Source organism: Microtus pennsylvanicus, chromosome 3 (genome assembly GCF_037038515.1).
Source record: "Microtus pennsylvanicus isolate mMicPen1 chromosome 3, mMicPen1.hap1, whole genome shotgun sequence".
Classification (NCBI taxonomy): Eukaryota; Metazoa; Chordata; class Mammalia; order Rodentia; family Cricetidae; genus Microtus; species Microtus pennsylvanicus.
The window spans coordinates 104,634,505-104,653,864 of record NC_134581.1 but is presented as its reverse complement, the minus strand read 5'-3'; the positions used below and the strand labels follow the sequence as shown (position 1 = coordinate 104,653,864).

Here is a 19,360-nt window from a genome sequence, read left to right as displayed (position 1 = left end):
TTCTGTTTTTTCAGTTAAATGTGCTTCCTAGAGGCAATACACAGCTCAGTTATGTAGATAAATAACTTCTGTTTATCTTTTATAACGCCGTCTTAATGGTGTCCTTCAGTGTCTTTCCCTACCTTACACGGTATTTCCTATTTATGTTCATTTTCCTCTCTCCTTTACTCTGTTTCTGGCCCCAACCACATAAGCTGTATCCTGCTAACTGAAACAAGCCAAGCATTAGCCCAAATCTGTCTCCATTCTTTGGGTTCCTATACAATGAACCACAATCTGTGTTTTTGTAAAAGCAGAGTTTTAGCCACTTCCAGACTTCTGTACTTCAGCCAATTGCAGACAGACACTGATCAGGGTCATAAACAAACAGCCAATAGGGTGGTTTCTCTGCTGTGACCCTAGATTGCCCATCAGGGCTAGCTGCTGAGGGGAGGTCTCACCATGTAAGGATGTAATAATGCTTCCTTTTCTCCTTTTCCCTCCCACTAAATTCAGCTCCAAAGCCTCCTTTAAAAGATGATAGCAGGGCCCTGGGTATATATCAGAAGTTGAGGGTGCTGGCTGCTCTTGCTGGGGACATGGGTTCAATCACCTGCACCATAGGGCTGCTCACACCATCCGGTGCCCTCTTCTGGCTTCCTCCGGTGACAGGTATGCATGGGAACGCACAGATGTATATGCAGGAAAACACCTACACACATTAAAATCGATTTAAAGATAATCACACACAGTTAAAGCTTTCATCTTCTAATCAAGGATAGCATTACTATTTCTGGCCTCCTTCATAACAAGACCAGACTTCCCTCCAAATGTGCTTTAATCTTGCCCGCATTGACAGCTAACCGTTGGTTTACAGCCGATACAGTTTGGCTTTACAGAGCCACACCGACCCCTTTGCTCAGCTTGTTTCTCCAGAGGGCTTATCATCTATCTTGCAGAAGGACACATTCTAGAAGACCTTTCTACAGCCACGCACTGGGCCTTTATTATACTTGAAGTCTTAAATTGCTCATTCTTGAAAGACGAATTAGCTTCTCCCAGAATACCCGCTAGCTGCGTTAGCCATTTCTCTTTAGGCTTTAGAGATCTCGTCTTACTGTCCCCCTTCACCACACAGAGTGTGGCTGCTTCTCTGTAGGCGCTGCCTGTCTGTTTCTGTCCTGAAGTGTTGACAGTTTCCTCCACACTTGGTACTATGCAGTCTGAGGATAATGCGCTAGGTGCATGAGGGGCCTCTGCTAGGTTGAGAAGGCCCTCGGAGGTTGGTGTGCTTAACTGCTTGGTTTCCAGTTGGGGAAATAGGAAGGATTAGGAGGCATGGTGCTTTGGAGTAGCTATGTCACTGGTGCAGGCTCTGAGCCATTCCCAGTTAGCCCCCCCCCTTTCTCCTTCCTATTTGTGGATCGAGATGCCTTCACCCTGCCATCATGAACTCTAACCTCTGAAATGGTAAGCCAATTAAAACCGTTCTTACTAAGCTGTCCTGGTCATGGTGTCTGATCACAGTGACAGGGAAGAGACGAAGCCAAGGCTGTGTTTTCTTTCCCAATGAGCACACACGGCCACTTCTGGGCATGTCTCTCTGCACGTGTTCCTGCTCACACCCCTCTCGGAAGTCTCTGTGGTGTGTGTGGTAGTGACTGACACTGTCTCTGCATGGCACTGCCAGGGGTGGCTCAAGCTTGGCTTTTCCCTATTTACCCTGCTTTCAAGTTCTAGTTTTCATAGACTTAACGGGATTTGTGATCATCTGAATATAGAAATTTGAGTGTGTGCCGTTTAAAAAGCATCCTAACACCTGAAAGCACACAGTAGATTGAAACAAAGAGTTATGGTCTTCATAAAGGCTTCATAGAAGTGGACTCTTAAGAAAAACAAAAACATAAATGACATATAAACATTTTCAATTTATTTTTACTTCCTAATCCGATAAATACAAATACAAACATGAAAGTAACGCCGCCATCAGCAAAAGGAGCCCTCTTTGGTTTGGTGGGATGGGTTAGTTTTCCTACAGTGCCACCCTGAGGGTACAATCCAGAGACGTTTGGGGGAGAAATTGGCAATGTATATTAGCAGCTTTTAATGTATTAGAAACTTTTGGAGCTAGAGAGATGGCTCGGTATTGAGAGCACTGGCTGCTCTTGCAGTGGATCTGGGTTCAATTCCCAGCACCCACATAGTGGCTCACAACTCTCTGTAAGTCCAGGTCCAGGAAATCCAGTGTCCAGAGCCTTCTCCTGGCCTCCGGGGCATTGTACACACCTGGTACACACACATACATTCACATGCATGTAAAACAACCACATAAAGTAAAGTTAATAACAAAGATTAACTTCTTTAAGTGTTAGAACATTTGATTCGGCAATTTTTCCTACCCTCAGGAAACTGCCCCAAAACACATGGGGAGAAAACTTGCTTACTGCGTTTTCACAGCAGGGAACAGTTTACAATATGATGAAAACAGGGACAGGTGTTTATTACAACCACACAGTGAACTATTAGTCACTAAAACATGCCTGCAGAAAATGTGTAATCAAATAGAAAAATATACAGACTGGAACCTTATGTGAAAAACAAAACTACCTGTGCGGGTCAGCTAAGGGGCTAAACTGAAGCAAACCCAAGTGTTGACCAAGTTTACCTCTGGCTGGTGACTTTTTTCTACTTTTTTGTATTTTCCATGTATTTTAGCATGTGCATCTATAATTTTTACAATTTAAAATTAATGGTTACACAAAACAAAAAACACATTTCAATACACAGTCCACTGGAAGGCTCTTTATTCTCTGTTTTATTTATCTCCTTATCTTGTCTTCACTGGAAACGAGTCTTCCCTGCATCCTTCCAGGAGCAGCTGCTGGGTTATTCTTGGTCAGTGGGCACTGGGCCAAAGTGCCAAGCTCAGGTTAACGTGAGCACCGAAACCCTGAATTTGACAACAAGCCCCAAGAGCAGTTGGCACTTAGTGTTTGAGATCTTGGAGTCTACTTGAAAGGCTTATGAGAAAATTTTCCCATGGGTAATTGCTAAATTAAAACCCTGCACTGAAAAGGTTATGAAGTCCCACAGTCCACAGTTTCTTTTAGATTTCATGTTTTGATTGGTAGACATTTTGAGACTAAATGTAATTTTTATTAAAAAAAAAAAAAGGTTGGCTTCATGAAGAGAATTGGGTCAGCTCAGATCTCCCAAACAGCAGACACCAAGAGAAACAGATGTCAGTGGCCTGAAACAGCAAGGTGAATATGCCTTGTTAGGGTTTGAATGTGAACTGCGACTCCATCTCTCAGTCCCAGCTGGTGAAGCTACAGGGTAGTGGAACCTTCCGGAGGCGGGGCCTAGCTGGAGGAAGTGGGTTGCTGAAGAGGCAGGTCTTCCTGTTTGGTCTCTGCTTCTGAGCCACCTGTGGCTCCTTCAAACTCTGAGCCAAAAGAAAACCTTTCTTCCTTAAGTTGCTTATTGTCAAGGATTTGGTCACAGCAATGAGAAAAGGAACTAAGGAATATCTAGGAAAGAATGTGATGCTTTAAGGAGAACCATAAGATTCTGAGTCCAGCACAGTGCCTAACATACAAATCTGTTGACCAAACTGTCGTTTCCTGTCCTCTCATCTGAGCTGATAATGTGGTCCTCTTTAGTAAAGCCGACTACATTGGGTTTCACATTTATCATCCTTACAATAACTACGAAACGGGTGTAGGAAGTTTTACAAGATCTCCTGAGGCTCACGATGGTTAGGTCGCAGAGCTACTAAGTGGTAGTTCTAGGACTCAAACTCAGGGCTGGACACACTGTCCTCTCTCTTTATATCTGGTAGCCTTAATGAGAAGCTAACTAATGTAGGCGACAGGAGGCAGTCAAATAGCAGGAGAGCCCGAGCGGAGCTTCATTCTGTAGACCAACTGTCATTAACCCTGGCAGCATACGGAAACGTGGCATTTTAAAATATCAAACCTGGTATTAAAGCCATTTAGAAACCCAGGCTTCATCTGTGAAATCTCTGTGTGTGTGTGTGTGTGTGTGTGTGTGTGTGTGTGTGTGTGTGTGTGCATGTTTGGAGTGGGAAGCATGTAGCTAAGTGATAGATGTTTAGCTAACACATTTGAGACCCTGGGTTCAACCCCAACAACACTGAAGGAACATCAAAAAGCTGTTCCTGTGGTTTTGTCTCCCATAGTGCAGTCTGCTTCTCATGGTGTAGACAAACAGGGTAAGAGAGCCCCCAGAAGAGAAGCCTACATATCCCCTGGCCTGTTGGAATCTGAATTCAAGCGAGGATTTCTTTTTTTTTTTTAATTTTTTTTTTATTGAGAAAATGAGAAAAAAAAGTTTCCACCTCCTCCCAGCCTCCCATTTCCCTCCCCCTCCTCCCACCCTTCTCCCCCTCCTCCCACCCTTCTCTTCCTCCCCCCACTCCTTTCCCCCTCCCTCTCCAGTCCAAAGAGCAGTCAGGGTTCCCCGTCCTGTGGTAAGTCCTAGGTCCTCCCCCCTCCGTCCATATCAAGGAAGGTGAACATCCAAACTGGGTAAGCTCCCACAAAGCCAGCACATTACATAGGATCAAAACCCCTTGCCATTGTCCTTGGCGTCTCATCAGCTCTCATTGTTCACCATGTTCAGAGAGTCCAGTTTTATCCCATGCTTTTTCAGTCACAGTCCAGCTGGCCTTGGTGAGCTCCCAATAGATCAGCTCCACTGTCTCAGTGGGTGGGTGCACCCCTCGTGGTCCCGACTTCTTTGCTCTTGTTCTCCCTCCTTCTGCTCCTCATTGGGACCTTGGGAGCTCAGTCCAGTGCTCCAGTGTGGGTCTCTGTCTCTATCTCCATCCATCACCAGATGAAGGTTCTATGATGATATGCAAGATATTCGTCAGTATTGCTATAGGATAGGGTCATTTCAGGTTCCCTATCCCCAGCTGCCCAAGGAATTAACTGGGGACCTCGGCTTGGGCACCTGGGAGCCAACTATGTTCATAGCAGTATTATTTGTAATAGCCAGAACCTGGAAACAACCTAGATGCCCTTCAATGGAAGAATGGATGAAGAAAGTGTGGAATATCTACACATTAGAGTACTATGCTGCGGTAAAAAACAATGACTTCTCAAATTTTGCATGCAAATGGATGGAAATAGAAAACACTATACTGAGTGAGGTAATCCAGACCCAAAAAGATGAATATGGGATGTACTCACTCATAATTGGTTTCTAGCCATAAATAAGGGACACGGAGCCTAAAATTGGTGATCCTAAAGAAGCTAAGTAAGAAGGTGAACCAAAGGAAAAACATATAGTTATCCTCTTGGCTATGGGAAGTAGACAAAGTTGCCGGGGAGAAAATTGAGATCTTGGGGGTGGGATGGGATGGGGGTAAGGGGAGATGGGGAGAGAAAAGGGAGAAGGGGAGGAAGGGGGAACTTGGAGAAAAAGGAGGATTAGGATAAAGGAAGGTTGGATAGGGGAGCACGGAAGCACAACTCTTAGTTAAGGGAGCCACCTTAGGGTTGGCAAGAGATTTGAAGCGAGGATTTCTTAATCCCATGCGGCCTCCTCTCAACACAGCAATGGAAGACTTGGCTCAAAGGGCAGTGTGCGTGCGCCCTCTGGTGGATGCAAGCAGAAAGGCGCCCATGGCAAGGGCTATAGACACCAGCATTGGTGATTCAAAGTGCTGCAGGCAGATTAATACAAGAAATATATCTGATGGGGGGGGGGCTCTAGATCACTTTTGCTTGCTCATTTTTGTCAATTTGACACTAACTAGAATCACCTGGGAATCAGAAACCTCAATTAAGGAATCAACTCATCTGATTGGCCCGTGGGCATGTCTATGGGGGGCATTTACTTGATTAATGATTGAGAGTGACAAGCCACAATGTCGTGTTGCCCCTAGGTAGGTGGTCCTGGGCTGCATGAAAAAGCAAGCTGAGCAAGCCAGGAGAACAGGCCAACAAGCAACATTCCTTCGTGGTTTCTGCCTCTGTTCCGTTCAATTCCTGCCTTGATTTCCCTCAGTGATGGACTGTGATGGGGGACCTCATGAGTTCTTCCTTCCCCCAAGTTGCTTTTGCTGGTGGTGTTTATCACAGCAACAGCAAACTAAGACATCTGTTAAAGTCTGAAGGAAGGAGCCGGATGATGCTGAGCCCCTGCAGGTGACACCTCCCCACACAAGGTACTCCCTCTGTGCAGTCCGGGGTGGGGGAGGGTGCTCTTCCTTTTTACAGGTTTCACTAAGGCGGGAGAGTTTTGTGATCCTCCCCCAGGTGTCCTCAGACAAGCAAGAGGACAGGTCCCACATACCTGCTCATCTCCTCAACTCTGCTGAACCTTATAACTAATCCTTAACTTCATCAGCCGCTTAGTGGTTGTTAGAGCTTCATCACACAGCCATAGTATTAAATGTGAATGTCAAGCTTGCCGCTGGTCACAACAGAGCTCCCCACAGGCAGGATGTTTTTGGCCACGCATGCTAGTGCACACCTGAGGAGGCTGAGGCAGGGGTCCTGCTGCAAGTTTCAGGCCAGCCCGGATTACATGACAAGACTGTCTCAAGACAGAGAAGCAGGAAGGTGGAGAGGAGACAGAGCAACAAAAATGTCTTCAGTGCAATGTGACAAGACTGCTCCTGGTGTCCCTCAGGCGCCTGGCTTCTCCTAAAGCCTCAAGATCTGACTCTCCCCCACCACACCCCACTGCAGCCTTCCTCCTGTCTCCATCAACACTCTCATTGCTGGGGCATTCCCCTATAGACAGTAATGAGGGCTGGTAGGGGGAGGACTCCAGCAAGGAGGAGTGCTGGTGAGCAGGGAGGCCTCCAGCAGGGGAGGAGTGCTGGTGAGCAGGGAGGACTCCAGCAGGGGAGGAGTGCTGGTGAGCAGAGAGGACTCCAGCAGAGGAGTGCTGGTGAGCAGGGAGGACTCCAGCAGAGGAGGAGTGCTGGTGAGCAGGGAGGACTCCAGCAGAGGAGTGCTGGTGAGCAGGGAGGACTCCAGCAGAGCAGGAGTACTGGTGAGCAGGGAGGACTCCAGCAGGGGAGGAGTGCTGGTGAGCAGGGAGGACTCCAGCAGGGGAGGAGTGCTGGTGAGCAGGGAGGACTCCAGCAGGGGAGAGTGCTGGTGAGCAGGGAGGACTCCAGCAGAGGAGGAGTGCTGGTGAGCAGGGAGGACTCCAGCAGGGGAGGAGTGCTGGTGAGCAGGGAGGACTCCAGCAGGGGAGGAGTGCTGGTGAGCAGGGAGGACTCCAGCAGAGGAGTGCTGGTGAGCAGGGAGGACTCCAGCAGAGGAGTGCTGGTGAGCAGGGAGGACTCCAGCAGGGGAGAGTGCTGGTGAGCAGGGAGGACTCCAGCAGGGGAGAGTGCTGGTGAGCAGGGAGGACTCCAGCAGAGGAGGAGTGCTGGTGAGCAGGGGGGACTCCAGCAGGGGAGGAGTGCTGGTGAGCAGGGAGGACTCCAGCAGGGGAGTGCTGGTGAGAAGGGAGGACTCCAACAGAGGAGTGCTGGTGAGAAGGGAGGACTCCAGCAGAGGAGTGCTGGTGAGCAGGGAGGACTCAAGCAGGGGAGGAGTGCTGGTGAGCAGGGAGGACTCCAGCAGGGGAGGAGTGCTGGTGAGCAGGGAGGACTCCAGCAAGGAGGAGTGCTGGTGAGCAGGGAGGACTCCAGCAGGGGAGGAGTGCTGGTGAGCAGGGAGGACTCCAGCAGGGGAGGAGTGCTGGTGAGCAGGGAGGACTCCAGCAGGGGAGGAGTGCTGGTGAGCAGGGAGGACTCCAGCAGGGGAGGAGTGCTGGTGAGCAGGGAGGACTCCAGCAGGGGAGGAGTGCTGGTGAGCAGGGAGGACTCAGCTGGGTAGCCGTGGTGCACCCCTTTAACCCCAGCACTGGGAGGCAGAGAGGAAAGGGTAGTAGCTGCAGAGGAAGAAGGTTTCTGTTTTAGGACATATGAGAGCAAGGCCTGTTTATATGTCAGTGGGTCAGGGAGGAAAAACTGGTGATCTGCAAACAGAGACGCCACCTTTTGTGGCTGGCAGGGGTGGTTCTGGAGCAGAGGTACAAAGTCATCCACTATGGGCTTCTTAGTGACAGGGAGGCCACAGCACGGAGCCCTGGTGTGCAGGTGGATGCAGCTGCACCTGGCCAGGTCCTCTCCTGGGGCTTCTGCCTTCCCCGAGTGGGAAGTCAGACTGGGCTCCAACACAGGGCACTGCTGCTGGGCCAATGAGATCCTGTCACAGACCAAGAGCTGGGTCCTGTTTCAGAGGCAGAAAATTCATTGACAGAGGGTCCAGTGGGCGTGTCTGTGGCACAGCTACTTTAACTCCAGGTTCAAGTCTCTCAACTTCCCAGTAACACCAAACGCAGACATGATGCTCATATCGTCTTTATTTAAACCACTCTACAGACTACGCCACAATATTTAGAAAACTCTGAGAACCCCAGGGAGTTACAAGTCCCTTAGCTACCATCAAAAGACCAAGCAAACATTGTTTTAGAACTTAGTTAACTGTGGTGATAAATCCTAAATGCCACAGTAATGAGAATTAACTTAAGCATCCGAAAAAAAAAAGCAACACAACAGTAAACAAGGACAAAGTTCAAGGACATAGATGGATGGGAAAAAGCCATAAGAAACCCATTACTTAAAATTAGGTTCAACCCTCTTTAGGCAGCAAGAGCCCTGAGCTTTAGGCAGATTTGTACAAAACACAGAAACTTTTTTCCTCCCACGTCTCCATTGAGCCCTGCTATTGGCCCAGTGCTTACAGGTAGAAGAGATTATTGGCTAATTCCAAACTTGGTTCCTTATGAATGCTTTGTGCTACCAGGAAGGTCAGCTTGTGTGCGTACTGGCAGGGTGCAGGGACACTGATTAAGCCCTGGGGAGGAAAGGAAGTGACAGCATTGTAGAGATAAACCTGTTTGTCCTTCAAAGTGATTTTTTTTAATTAGTCTCCTTTTCACCTACTGGTTACTTACCCAATAGAGTGTGTCTGAGATAAACGATAACTAAACTTAGCCAACAGAAGGCAGCCCCGCCCACTGGAAACTTAAGCTCGCTGGCGAGATGGGCTGGTGGGGGCGGGGGTTTGCCTCAGTAGTGGGAGCAGGGAGATACACGTGCCCACCTAAGCTTTCTGTGATCTCGTGTTCTAGAGGGGCTCAGAGCAAGCCTGGGCCTAATGCATAGGCATACAGGCAGACCATGACTTTTAACCTCACCAGGGACAGTCATGCTGGCTTCACGAACTGACAAAACTGCTATCCCCAGTCTTGCCTGGGGTACTGAGTGGGATTAAAGTCCTGTGGGGACCAAACCTGGGGCTGTTGAGACGCCTCCAGCGGTTCTACTTCCTTGACTGAGTGGGCTCCTCCAACCCTGAATTAAAGGATTCCTGTGTCCACTCCTCCCTGTGAAGTCAGGAGTAGGGAGCGAGCAGGAGGGAGGGAAAGGACATGGCAAGTCCCAGGCCCTAATCTTTAGCATCACCCTCACTTCAGTGAACAGCTGTTACTCACCTGCCAGTTGTAGTAGAGGTGGCATAGTTTGAAGGTCAGTCTCTGCATGTGGTCAGGCTTCAAGCCATTGTCGTCATAGATGACGTTATAGTAGGTAGGACTAACAGTCCCCCGGTTAGTAGTCTGGCTGACCAAGTAGAAGTCATACCTGCAGAGAAACGGGGGAGTGGAAAGGGGTCACAAAGCAGGGTCAAACTGAAACAATGTCAGTCTGGGGGCGGGAGGTTCATTAGAGAGCCAAGCACTTGCTGTGTGTGCAAGCCTGACACCCTGAGCTGGGTCCTGTAGCACACATGTCTACACAAAGTCAGACGTGGCTGTATGCCTGTCGTCAGTCTCAGCACTGGGGAAGGAGGGACGGCCCAGCCAACCCCTCATCTCCAGAAGCAGTGAGAGACCCTGTCTCAACCAAGAAGGTGGGGTGCAATCCAAGACATCTGCTATCAAACTCTGGCCTCCACACGAGCGTGCACACCTGTGCACACACGCACACACCCACGTACAGACACACACACACACACACACAGTTTCCCAGTGACACTTGCCACTCAGTGCGTGTTGCTTCCGAGTCCACAACAGTGCCGAGCGGGGGGTTCTTTACGGTGCGGTCTGTCTCGGAGAAGAACCGCAGCAGGCATCTCTTCCTCACCACAACCACTGAGAGTCTGCTGCTGCCGCCGCTGCTGCTGCTGATGCTGCTGGTGCTGCCAGTGCTGATGCTGCTGGTGGTGCTGCTGGTGGTGCTGCTGCTGCTGCTGCTACAACCGAAAAGGTGGAAATAAGGGCACTGAGACCCAGCCAAACAGTTCTGGGTCTTTCTGGTCAGTTTGTAAGAGAAACAAAAGGAAATTCATTCTAAAAAACACCACAAAACAAAATAAAAGTCACCGACGAATCCTCATTCTCTAGACAGACATACAATTATTCTCAGTTAGGGTCTATCTGGATTGGTAACAAAAAAGAAACTGTCAGTTTGGCTGTAGCTGCGGGTGGCATTGCCAGTATGCTGTCTGGCTTTCCCACCGCTGTACCAGGAACAGCCCGAGCGTCGGCCATTCCTCTGTGGCTGGCGACCATGGGGCTTTGGCTGACCATGATGGGAGTGTGTCCATACCCAGATTGCCTGGGAATAAGACAATCCCTAAGAATTTTGAGACCCAGTTTGAGAGCATTGTCCTCGCTCTTTCCCATTCTAGGATTTTCCTTGCATCCTCCCTCCCACAAAAATCACTGAAGAAAACTGCTCACGACAACACGAGATCTAGGAGTAAAAAATGACCAGGGCAGCTCATGATCAAGACAGTCTGGCTTCTGCCTGCAGAGACTCCCTCGCCCCTGTCCATGACTTATCTGGGTACTGGTGGTTGCATCAGAACCTCTGTCTCTGTGTTAATTTCAGACTGAAATTTTAAATCACAGCTCCCCGTCCCCAGTGGAGGATTAATACATACACAGCATCTTTGATACCCCGACCCCTGATACTCTTGGAAACACTCTGCAGCTGCTTACGTCACGGTGCCTGACTCAAGCCCCCCAAAAACTTATAGTACCAGGATATTAGTATTAGACTACACTCCAGTCTCAGAAAAACCCATCCATGTAGGTGTGGCACAGAAACACAGCAAAACTTCACTGCCTAAAAAATAAGTCATATTGACAAAGCACTCGTTCAGGATCATGGCCATACACGTTGTGAGTGTCAGAGAGGGAACAGAATACCTGGATCATGGCCGTACATGTTGTCAGGGTCAGAGAGAGACGGGGAACAGAATACCTGGATCGTGGCCGTACACATTGTGAGTGTCAGAGAGGGAACAGAATACCTGGATCATGGCCGTACACATTGTGAGTGTCAGAGAGGGAACAGAATACCTGGATCGTGGCCGTACACATTGTGAGTGTCAGAGAGGGAACAGAATACCTGGATCATGGCCGTACATGTTGTCAGGGTCAGAGAGAGACGGGGAACAGAATACCTGGATCATGGCCGTACATGTTGTCAGGGTCAGAGAGAGATGGGGAACAGAATACCTGGATCGTGGCCGTACACATTGTGAGTGTTAGAGAGGGAACAGAATACCTGGATCGTGGCCGTACACATTGTGAGTGTTAGGGAGAGGGAACAGAATACCTGGATCGTGGCCGTACACATTGTGAGTGTCAGAGAGGGAACAGAATACCTGGATCGTGGCCGTACACATTGTGAGTGTCAGAGAGGGAACAGAATACCTGGATCGTGGCCGTACACATTGTGAGTGTCAGAGAGGGAACAGAATACCTGGATCATGGCCGTACATGTTGTCAGGGTCAGAGAGAGACGGGGAACAGAATACCTGGATCGTGGCCGTACACATTGTGAGTGTTAGGGAGAGGGAACAGAATACCTGGATCGTGGCCGTACACATTGTGAGTGTCAGAGAGGGAACAGAATACCTGGATCGTGGCCGTACACGTTGTGAGTGTCAGAGAGGGAACAGAATACCTGGCACCTGAGCCACACTCAGCCACGCTGCTCAGCAGCTGCGGGATTTCATATTCCAGCACCGCCTTCAGCTGCCCGTTCCCTACGCCATCTCGGTACACGATTATCCGCGAAGGCAAATCATGGTTGTGCTTGTACCACTTGTTGAGAGCTCCTGGAGAGTGTTAATGAGAAGAGAGTCATCCGTCAGGGCTACCAAAAATAACATCACGTTTAAGTAACTTTGCTTTTTCAGACCACGGTAAAATGAGAAGACTTAGTTTTGGGTTGTATCTGCAATAACATAAAAATGGCTAACAAGACTATTCCTTTATCTCTGCTATCTGAGCAATCACAAGGGTTTCTGTGGCATAATACACTCTTAAATTTAACATACTTCTTTAGCCAAATTTAAATACTGAAGTGAGAAAACAAAATTTAATTCACGCAGTGGACAAATGCCTAAAACCAAATTAACACTAATTCAACTTTAAGTCTTCGAATCTGCTCGAGACAAGCTGGATTTGTTGGTATCGTCTTCTTCCCTAATGAGAATAAATATGAAAACACAAGGAAGTGACTCCGGAATTCTCTCAAAGCCGCTCCTCACGCCGACTCCCGATCCAAGTCTCACAGATGGGACGGAGTCTGAACCATCTCCACCCACTCTAACCATAACCTGCCGCGGAGTAGGCACCAGATGGCAACTCCTCACGAGAGAGGCTCTCGGTGGAACGGCTAAACATGGGCCAAGTTTCTAAATGAGGAGAAAGTCATAGGATGCGGTAATTCCTTTTTGTGTGTAGAGGGCATAATCTATTTCAGGAGCCTTTCCTGCCTAGGAAAGGGGTTTGGTTTGACAGAAGATAATCACACTTCCAAGAGCAAGCCCAACAAGGATCATCAAGCTCACTTAAAAGACATCCCAACCCCTCAGGTTTTGAGACTGGAACCATACATAGATGAGAACAAAGCAGATACACATATACACATATTGCTCAATGGAAAAGGCCAAAGTGGCTGGGGCTGGAAGAGGACACAGCCCCTCACTTCCTGTCTTCCCTGTCTTCCTCCAGTATACCACACTTCTTCGAGCACACCAATCCTCAGGGCGAAAGGCTGGTTTTCCTGTGCAGAATTAATGTTGCCTCTTACCCTCATTTCTCCAGTACAGGCCTCACTCAGCCTCAAACTGTTGGCTAGGGTCACCTGCGTAACCACACGCTCTTGGCTTGGGGTGCTGTGCTCAGCACACACAGCAACACAAACACTACACTATCTGTTAGCTTATCTGTCAGCACACAGATGTGGGGTCTCCAACTGGGTGAGAGCTGAAGGTCCGGGCATTTGCTGCCAGCAGTCTGTGGATTTGGGGTGTCCCCAGAGCCCACCCCATCAGATACCAGTCATGCAGACTTTTAAGCAATCTGCAATGTCGGCTGCCCTTCTCTGGAGAACACATCGGGAAAACCACCTGAAATCAACAAAATGCAAACGTGAAACGTAACATCCAGACCCCGCGACAACACACCCGTTAAGTCATAGACAGACGCCGGCCGCAAACACTAGGCTCCCAACTCTGCATGCTGTCTACTACAACCATACTAAATGGTCCTCTTCCTAGCCGAAAGGCATCCTTCAGTGCTGCCATCTGCATTCAAACCCTGACCAGGAACTCACTCCAACAGCTATATGTTGACAAATCCAAACCTGAAATTCTCCACCTGCAGCAGGAGAGTTTAAAGGGCAGTCCTTAGCACATCCTAAAGATAACAACGGTCTGGAGCGCAGGCAGTGCAGACACAGGCTCACACCTGCACCGCAAACCGTGTGCTAATTTAGTACATCGTCTGCTCATAAAATATTTAGAGATTCCTCAAGCTTGAACCCAGTCCTAGCGATGACTCTTCAGAGTTACCATCTCAACAAGACAGCGGGTGATTTTGACAGTGGTTAATTAGAGGTTCATGGGAAATGAAAGTCAAGACTTAGTGTGTCAGGACGTGGATATGAAGGGTCCCCTCAAAAGGCTTGAGTGCTGGAGGCCTGCTCTTCAGCTTGTGGCACTAGGGAGAAGTGACTCTACCAGAGGGTATGGCATCGGATTGACCCACAGAACCGAGCTGAACCAACAGGTAAGTGTGCTCTGAGGAAGGAGGCTTTGCTGGATGCAGGTCACTGAGGACACACCTCTGAAGGGTACGTCTGTCTCTCTCGACCCAATCTCTAATGCATCTTGCTGTCTCTGCCTCCTGCTGCCCTGAGGTGAGCAGCTGTGCTGAGCGTAGACCCAGATGTTCAACCTCATCTCAGACCCAGAGGATGGGGCTGGGAGACTGCCTGACACCTCCGCAGCACGAGCAGAATCGGGTTTTCCTCCTCTAAGAGCTGTTCTCAGACTCCTCACACCAACAGGAAGTGATTAATACGTTTTGCCATCATTGTCACAGTTCCCTATCTGTAATTAAGGTAACACAATTACAAATGCGTCTCAATCTCGAGCGACATCAAGATGACAGAGCAGGTGCTTTCTCAGATCCGCTTGAGAAATGACTGACGCTCTTACAGGAATCACACACCACCTGGAATGAGCTGTGTCCGTGCAAGCAAGGTGTTTACTCTTCCTGTATCTTACAAGTGCAGCTCCACACCTACCACTAATTTAATGGAGTAAATCAAACTGAGACCAGGAAACAAAGACTTTGCAAGCAGCTGCTACGGCCTCAAAATATATTATTTAATTAAAAATCCTGAAGCAATTCTAGGACTACAATGTAACAAGAGCAAGAAGCCTGTTCTAGGCTTTTCTACCTTTGTCCCGCCTTAACAGCCTTTTGCATGCCCCACACATGGAGCATGTCCAAGTGCTGACAAGGAAGAGAACTGCATGTACAGAAGCATGCACTTCAGGTTGCAGTGCTGATGCTCTAATGTGACAGAGCCCCACAGAAGCCTTACGAACTAGTCAGTCACTCTTGCCATCTTATGGGTAACTACGGGGCTTGTATGTAACTAGACCATTGGGCCTCAGCTGCAGAGTGAAAAGCAGACCAGGCAGAACTGAAAGCAGTCTGTTTTCAACTCTAAGGTGTTTTATAGAGTGCACAAGCGCTCCTCACCCACACTCAGAACAACAGGCACAAGGCTTCCCAGCATTCAGGATCCAGAGATGTGGCTGGAGTACAAACAATAACTCACCCCAGCGAACGTGTGGAATGGCTTTAAACCGAGGCTCCATTTACTCTACTAGTGCCGTGTAATTCATTAATCTAACTATCTGCATTTAACATAGGAGGAAATGATAAAGACTGGTATGTATGTCATAAGTTCATCAAAATGTATTAAAAATCTGGTGGAGGAGCAGGTGAGGTGGCTCAGAAGGTAAAGGCACTCAACACCAAGCCTGACGACCTGAGTTCAATCCCAGGCCCCAGATGGCACAAGGAGAGAACCAACTACTGTCTTCTCCTACATTTGTCTTCTGACCCCCACACACCATGGCATTTGTGTTTCCATATACATGCATAAATTAATAAAATATTTTAAAATGTAACAGAACAATCATGGGGTGAACTGATAAAGTATATTAAAAATATAATTAAACATCTATACCAATGGTTCTCAACCTTCCTAATGCTGAGGCCCTTCAATACAGTTCCTTATGTTGTAGTGACCCCAACCATAAAATTATACTACTTCATAACTGTAATTTTGCTGCTATTATTAATTGTAATGTAAATATCTGATATGCGACTCCTGTGTAAGGGTTGCTTGGGGTTGCAACCCACAGGCTGAGAACCACTGGCCTATGCTATTAATATGTGCTACTTTAAACTTCAAAGCACATTTTAACAATAATTTTAGCATATATATTCACACATATACACATACACATATATACACATAAATATTGGAGAATTTCATGGTCTGTTCCTAGATGAAGGTAATTGTATTTCTCCAGGGTAAGCCACTGAGAGGTTATCCAGCCCCAAGCTGTCATCCCTAAACACATATTCACATAAGCAGTCCCAAAGGGACTCAGAGGGTCAGGAGGAGCTTACGGTACCTGGTGATCCTGGAGTTAATGCTGGCTACAAACCCGACAACTGCCACATCCTTGTTGAGAGCATCTCTGCAGATATCAACACCCACTACCATCAGGGACTTCAACTGTTAAATGAAGGCAGTCGTGATTTAATGGCATGAGCATTTAAACAATCTCTCCAGTTAGCACATTATTCACATTAAGCTGTATGCCCAAGAAACCAAGCTTCAGATGGGACAGATAATTAAACCAGACACCAAAGAAAAAAAGATGGAGGAACATCATGATAGATACTTCGCTGAAGGGCCTAATTGGCCATCTGCCTTCTGGGAGTGGGTGAGGGGCAAAGGGGGGCAAGGAAGGTGACAGTTCCTCCATCCTCTACCTGTTCAGGAAGATCTGAAGATGAACCCCACTCCTGTTTTCCCGACTGCTGGCTGAGGTTCCTCGCTTAGCTATGACCACATTCGCGACGGCTGAGGAGGTACGAGGGACAGGCAGCATTGCCACTTCCCACTTGCTCACTCAGGAGGCATCTGGTGAGTATCCACCACAGTGTGGTCAGTTCAGAGAGCAGGCTGTGTTCCCTCCGGGTACAAGGCCACTCTGAAAAGGCACACTGTACTGGACACACATCCAGAGAGCAGGCTATGTTCTTTCTGAGAAGGCACACTCCGCTGAACACATGTCAAAGTAGAGACTATAGGACAGGGCTTAAAATGGCAGCCAGGAGAACCCAAACCAATCCTCCCCCAGGTCTGTGACACCTGAGAGTCTCTCCCATGAAGTTCGTCGGCAGATAAACAGAAGCTCCTTGAGAGGAGGGGTGTGCCTCACCCCCTTTTGGAACTGCTCTGCCAAGGCTTGTGCAATGCCTATCCCAGGGGGAGCTCAACCACACACATCAGAAAGAGTGGACCACAGGGGATCACAGGTTTACATGCCCATTGTATTAACAGCCAGAAGCAATTTGGATCCAAGCAAAAGTATGTTGGCTGCCTGCACATACCACAGCAATAAATTCTCTAAGGAAACTGGGCATCTTCAGGAGATCTGAGAGCTAGCCCTCTGCCCCCAAGCTATCAACAGGTAACTGAGACGCTGGGATCACAGGATACTATCGCTAATAGGATCTGGAAATGACTGGCCATAAGAAAGGAAACTGTGCCGGTCCTCACCGGAATCTCCACGGCCCACAGCTCGCCACCAAGTTTACAGGTCATCTGCAAGGCAATCTTGGTGGCCACACTCATCATCATTCCTTGCTTAGTCAGGGTCCGGGAGAGCACACACTGACTTGGGATCGGGCAGTCAGAGCTCAGGTATTTTTTAATGGAGTCATAGTAGTTCTTCTGATTAGAAGGCAGAATGCACATCACCTAAAAGCAAAAGGACACCAGATCAAACCCAGCCGCTTACACTTCTGAACGGCTTATGGGCAACATGTAAGTGGAGGTTCTGCAAACATCCTGGAAGCTGTTTAAACATTCTCTGTCTCTGAACAGGTCTGGTAGGAGAGTCAGGACAAAAGCATGAATTCTCTAGATACCGTGTGCCCTATGTGCCCAAGAAGCAAAAGCAAACATGGCTGTGGATCCCTTAAGTTGGCATGGAGCCATTGATAAGTGAGTCTGTACCACTTGAAATGCCATTTCACTTGGCCAGTTTCCCTCCAATTGTACCCATCACCCTGGCAAAGGCAGCTAGCTACACGGTATTCAACCTGCGGATACAGCCATACTTCCTCCTCATCCTCTCCTGAACTCAATAGTCTCCTCAGACCCCTTTCTTGCATGCTCTTTCTCCAAAGGTTAGCTGGCCACCCTGTGGTTCTTGTTTTTAGGACATTTGTATCAAGAACAGTCAAGAATAAAGGGCACCCTGTAACATACACTCAAAAGGTTACAAAAAAAAAAAAACGACAGGAAATGCCAGGAACTCTGGTTTCTGGGAAAAATCATAAATTTTTGTGCAAAGAAAGGTTTGCACTTTTCTGCAGTTTTACATTCGTTGAATTTAATGTTCTTAGAGTGAGAATTATCTTCATTTAATATACTATCCATTGAAGTGTGTGTGTGTGTGTGTGCGCAGCAGACAGAGATAACCACAGCAGTCTGCAGGGAAACTGAACAGTTATGCAGGCAATTGCATGGCTCAGCTGTGGGGGCCCAGGCCTGAGAGATGAATAAACTACAAATTTTATTGTAAATAGAAAGCTTTCTACTAACAGGGAGGCCAATCTTAACTTTCCTGGAGTGTGATAAAATCATCCTTAGGCCCCAGTCTGCAAAGTCAGCAGACTTTACATGCATGTAAAGAAGGAATAGAGGCACACATACACTGGCAAACACACATGCAGGCAAACAAGAACCCATGCACACATGGGTGTGCATACAAGTGAGTAGGCACATACACAAGGGCATGCACACACACCACATACACACACACACACACACACACACACACACACACACACACAATCAGGCAAGCATCAGCTTCGGCCTCCAGGTCCCTGCCCTGCTTGAGCTCCTGTTCTGACTTCTTCAGTGATGAACTATGATATGGAAGCATTAGCCAGACAAGCCCTCTCCTCCCCAGAATGCTTTGTTTCATCACAGCAATAGTAACCCTGACTAAGACAGACAGTATGTTCAGAACTTTTTTTTAAGACTTCAGATATAAGAAAGTATAAACATTGTGCATCTAAAGCCCAGAGCACAGGCCACACTCACCAGCTGCACATCAGGGTCGACGTGGAGCTGGATGGCTCGGAGGAACGCTGCCGGTCTTTCGTCTACTTTTACGCTACACGGAAAGATTAATTGTCCCTTAGTGACATGCAATCATGGGGTGTTAGAAAAAAAAATACTGATGGGCTCTTTAACAGACCAGCCACTTTATGAAAAGAAAATACCCTAGAGAAAAACGAAAACCTCTCCAATCTAGTTTCTCCAGAACATAATATGTCAAAATACTCAATGACCATTCGGTTAGCATATTAAAATTGGTATAAGTAGAAATTTTCTCAATTGTACAGAATCCCCTTAGTTAATAGTTCTGCTATTCAAAAATGGGTTAAACATGAACTTCTGACATTTCAAACCCATAACTTAAAATGTCTGAAGCAGGACTGAAATTCCCAAAATGCCTCAGGAATCAATTAATGCTAAAGGTTTTCGACTAATCCACACAAATCCCGAAAGAGGTGGTGGCGGCCATGTTTGCCCTTCCCTAGGGACAGCCTGTCAGTCAGCAAGTATTCCCAATTACATAATTGTATCGGGGCCAGAGGTTACAGGAACGGTCCCTACATTGGCCAGTCTAGTCTCTGGACATGAAATAAC

General features: G+C 47.9%; 1 protein-coding gene across 4 annotated transcripts in view; it reads right to left on the bottom strand.

The window, feature by feature from the left end:
- Positions 1 to 8,391: 8,391 nt before the first annotated feature.
- Positions 8,392 to 19,360, bottom strand: part of Piwil4 (piwi like RNA-mediated gene silencing 4) — a 39,063-nt gene continuing 28,094 nt past the window's right edge. For 3 of the 4 annotated variants that reach the window (XM_075966799.1, XM_075966796.1, XM_075966797.1), the window contains 8 exons: positions 18,749 to 18,821; positions 17,195 to 17,395; positions 16,038 to 16,141; positions 13,375 to 13,445; positions 11,988 to 12,146; positions 10,056 to 10,179; positions 9,511 to 9,658; positions 8,392 to 8,870 (listed from right to left, as the gene is read on the bottom strand). In XM_075966799.1, coding sequence (XP_075822914.1) covers positions 8,754 to 8,870; positions 9,511 to 9,658; positions 10,056 to 10,179; positions 11,988 to 12,146; positions 13,375 to 13,445; positions 16,038 to 16,141; positions 17,195 to 17,395; positions 18,749 to 18,821 — 997 coding nt within the window. In that variant the 3' untranslated portion in view covers positions 8,392 to 8,753. The remainder of the gene's footprint in view (positions 8,871 to 9,510; positions 9,659 to 10,055; positions 10,180 to 11,987; positions 12,147 to 13,374; positions 13,446 to 16,037; positions 16,142 to 17,194; positions 17,396 to 18,748; positions 18,822 to 19,360) is intronic. The other variant, XM_075966798.1, reaches the window with a different exon arrangement.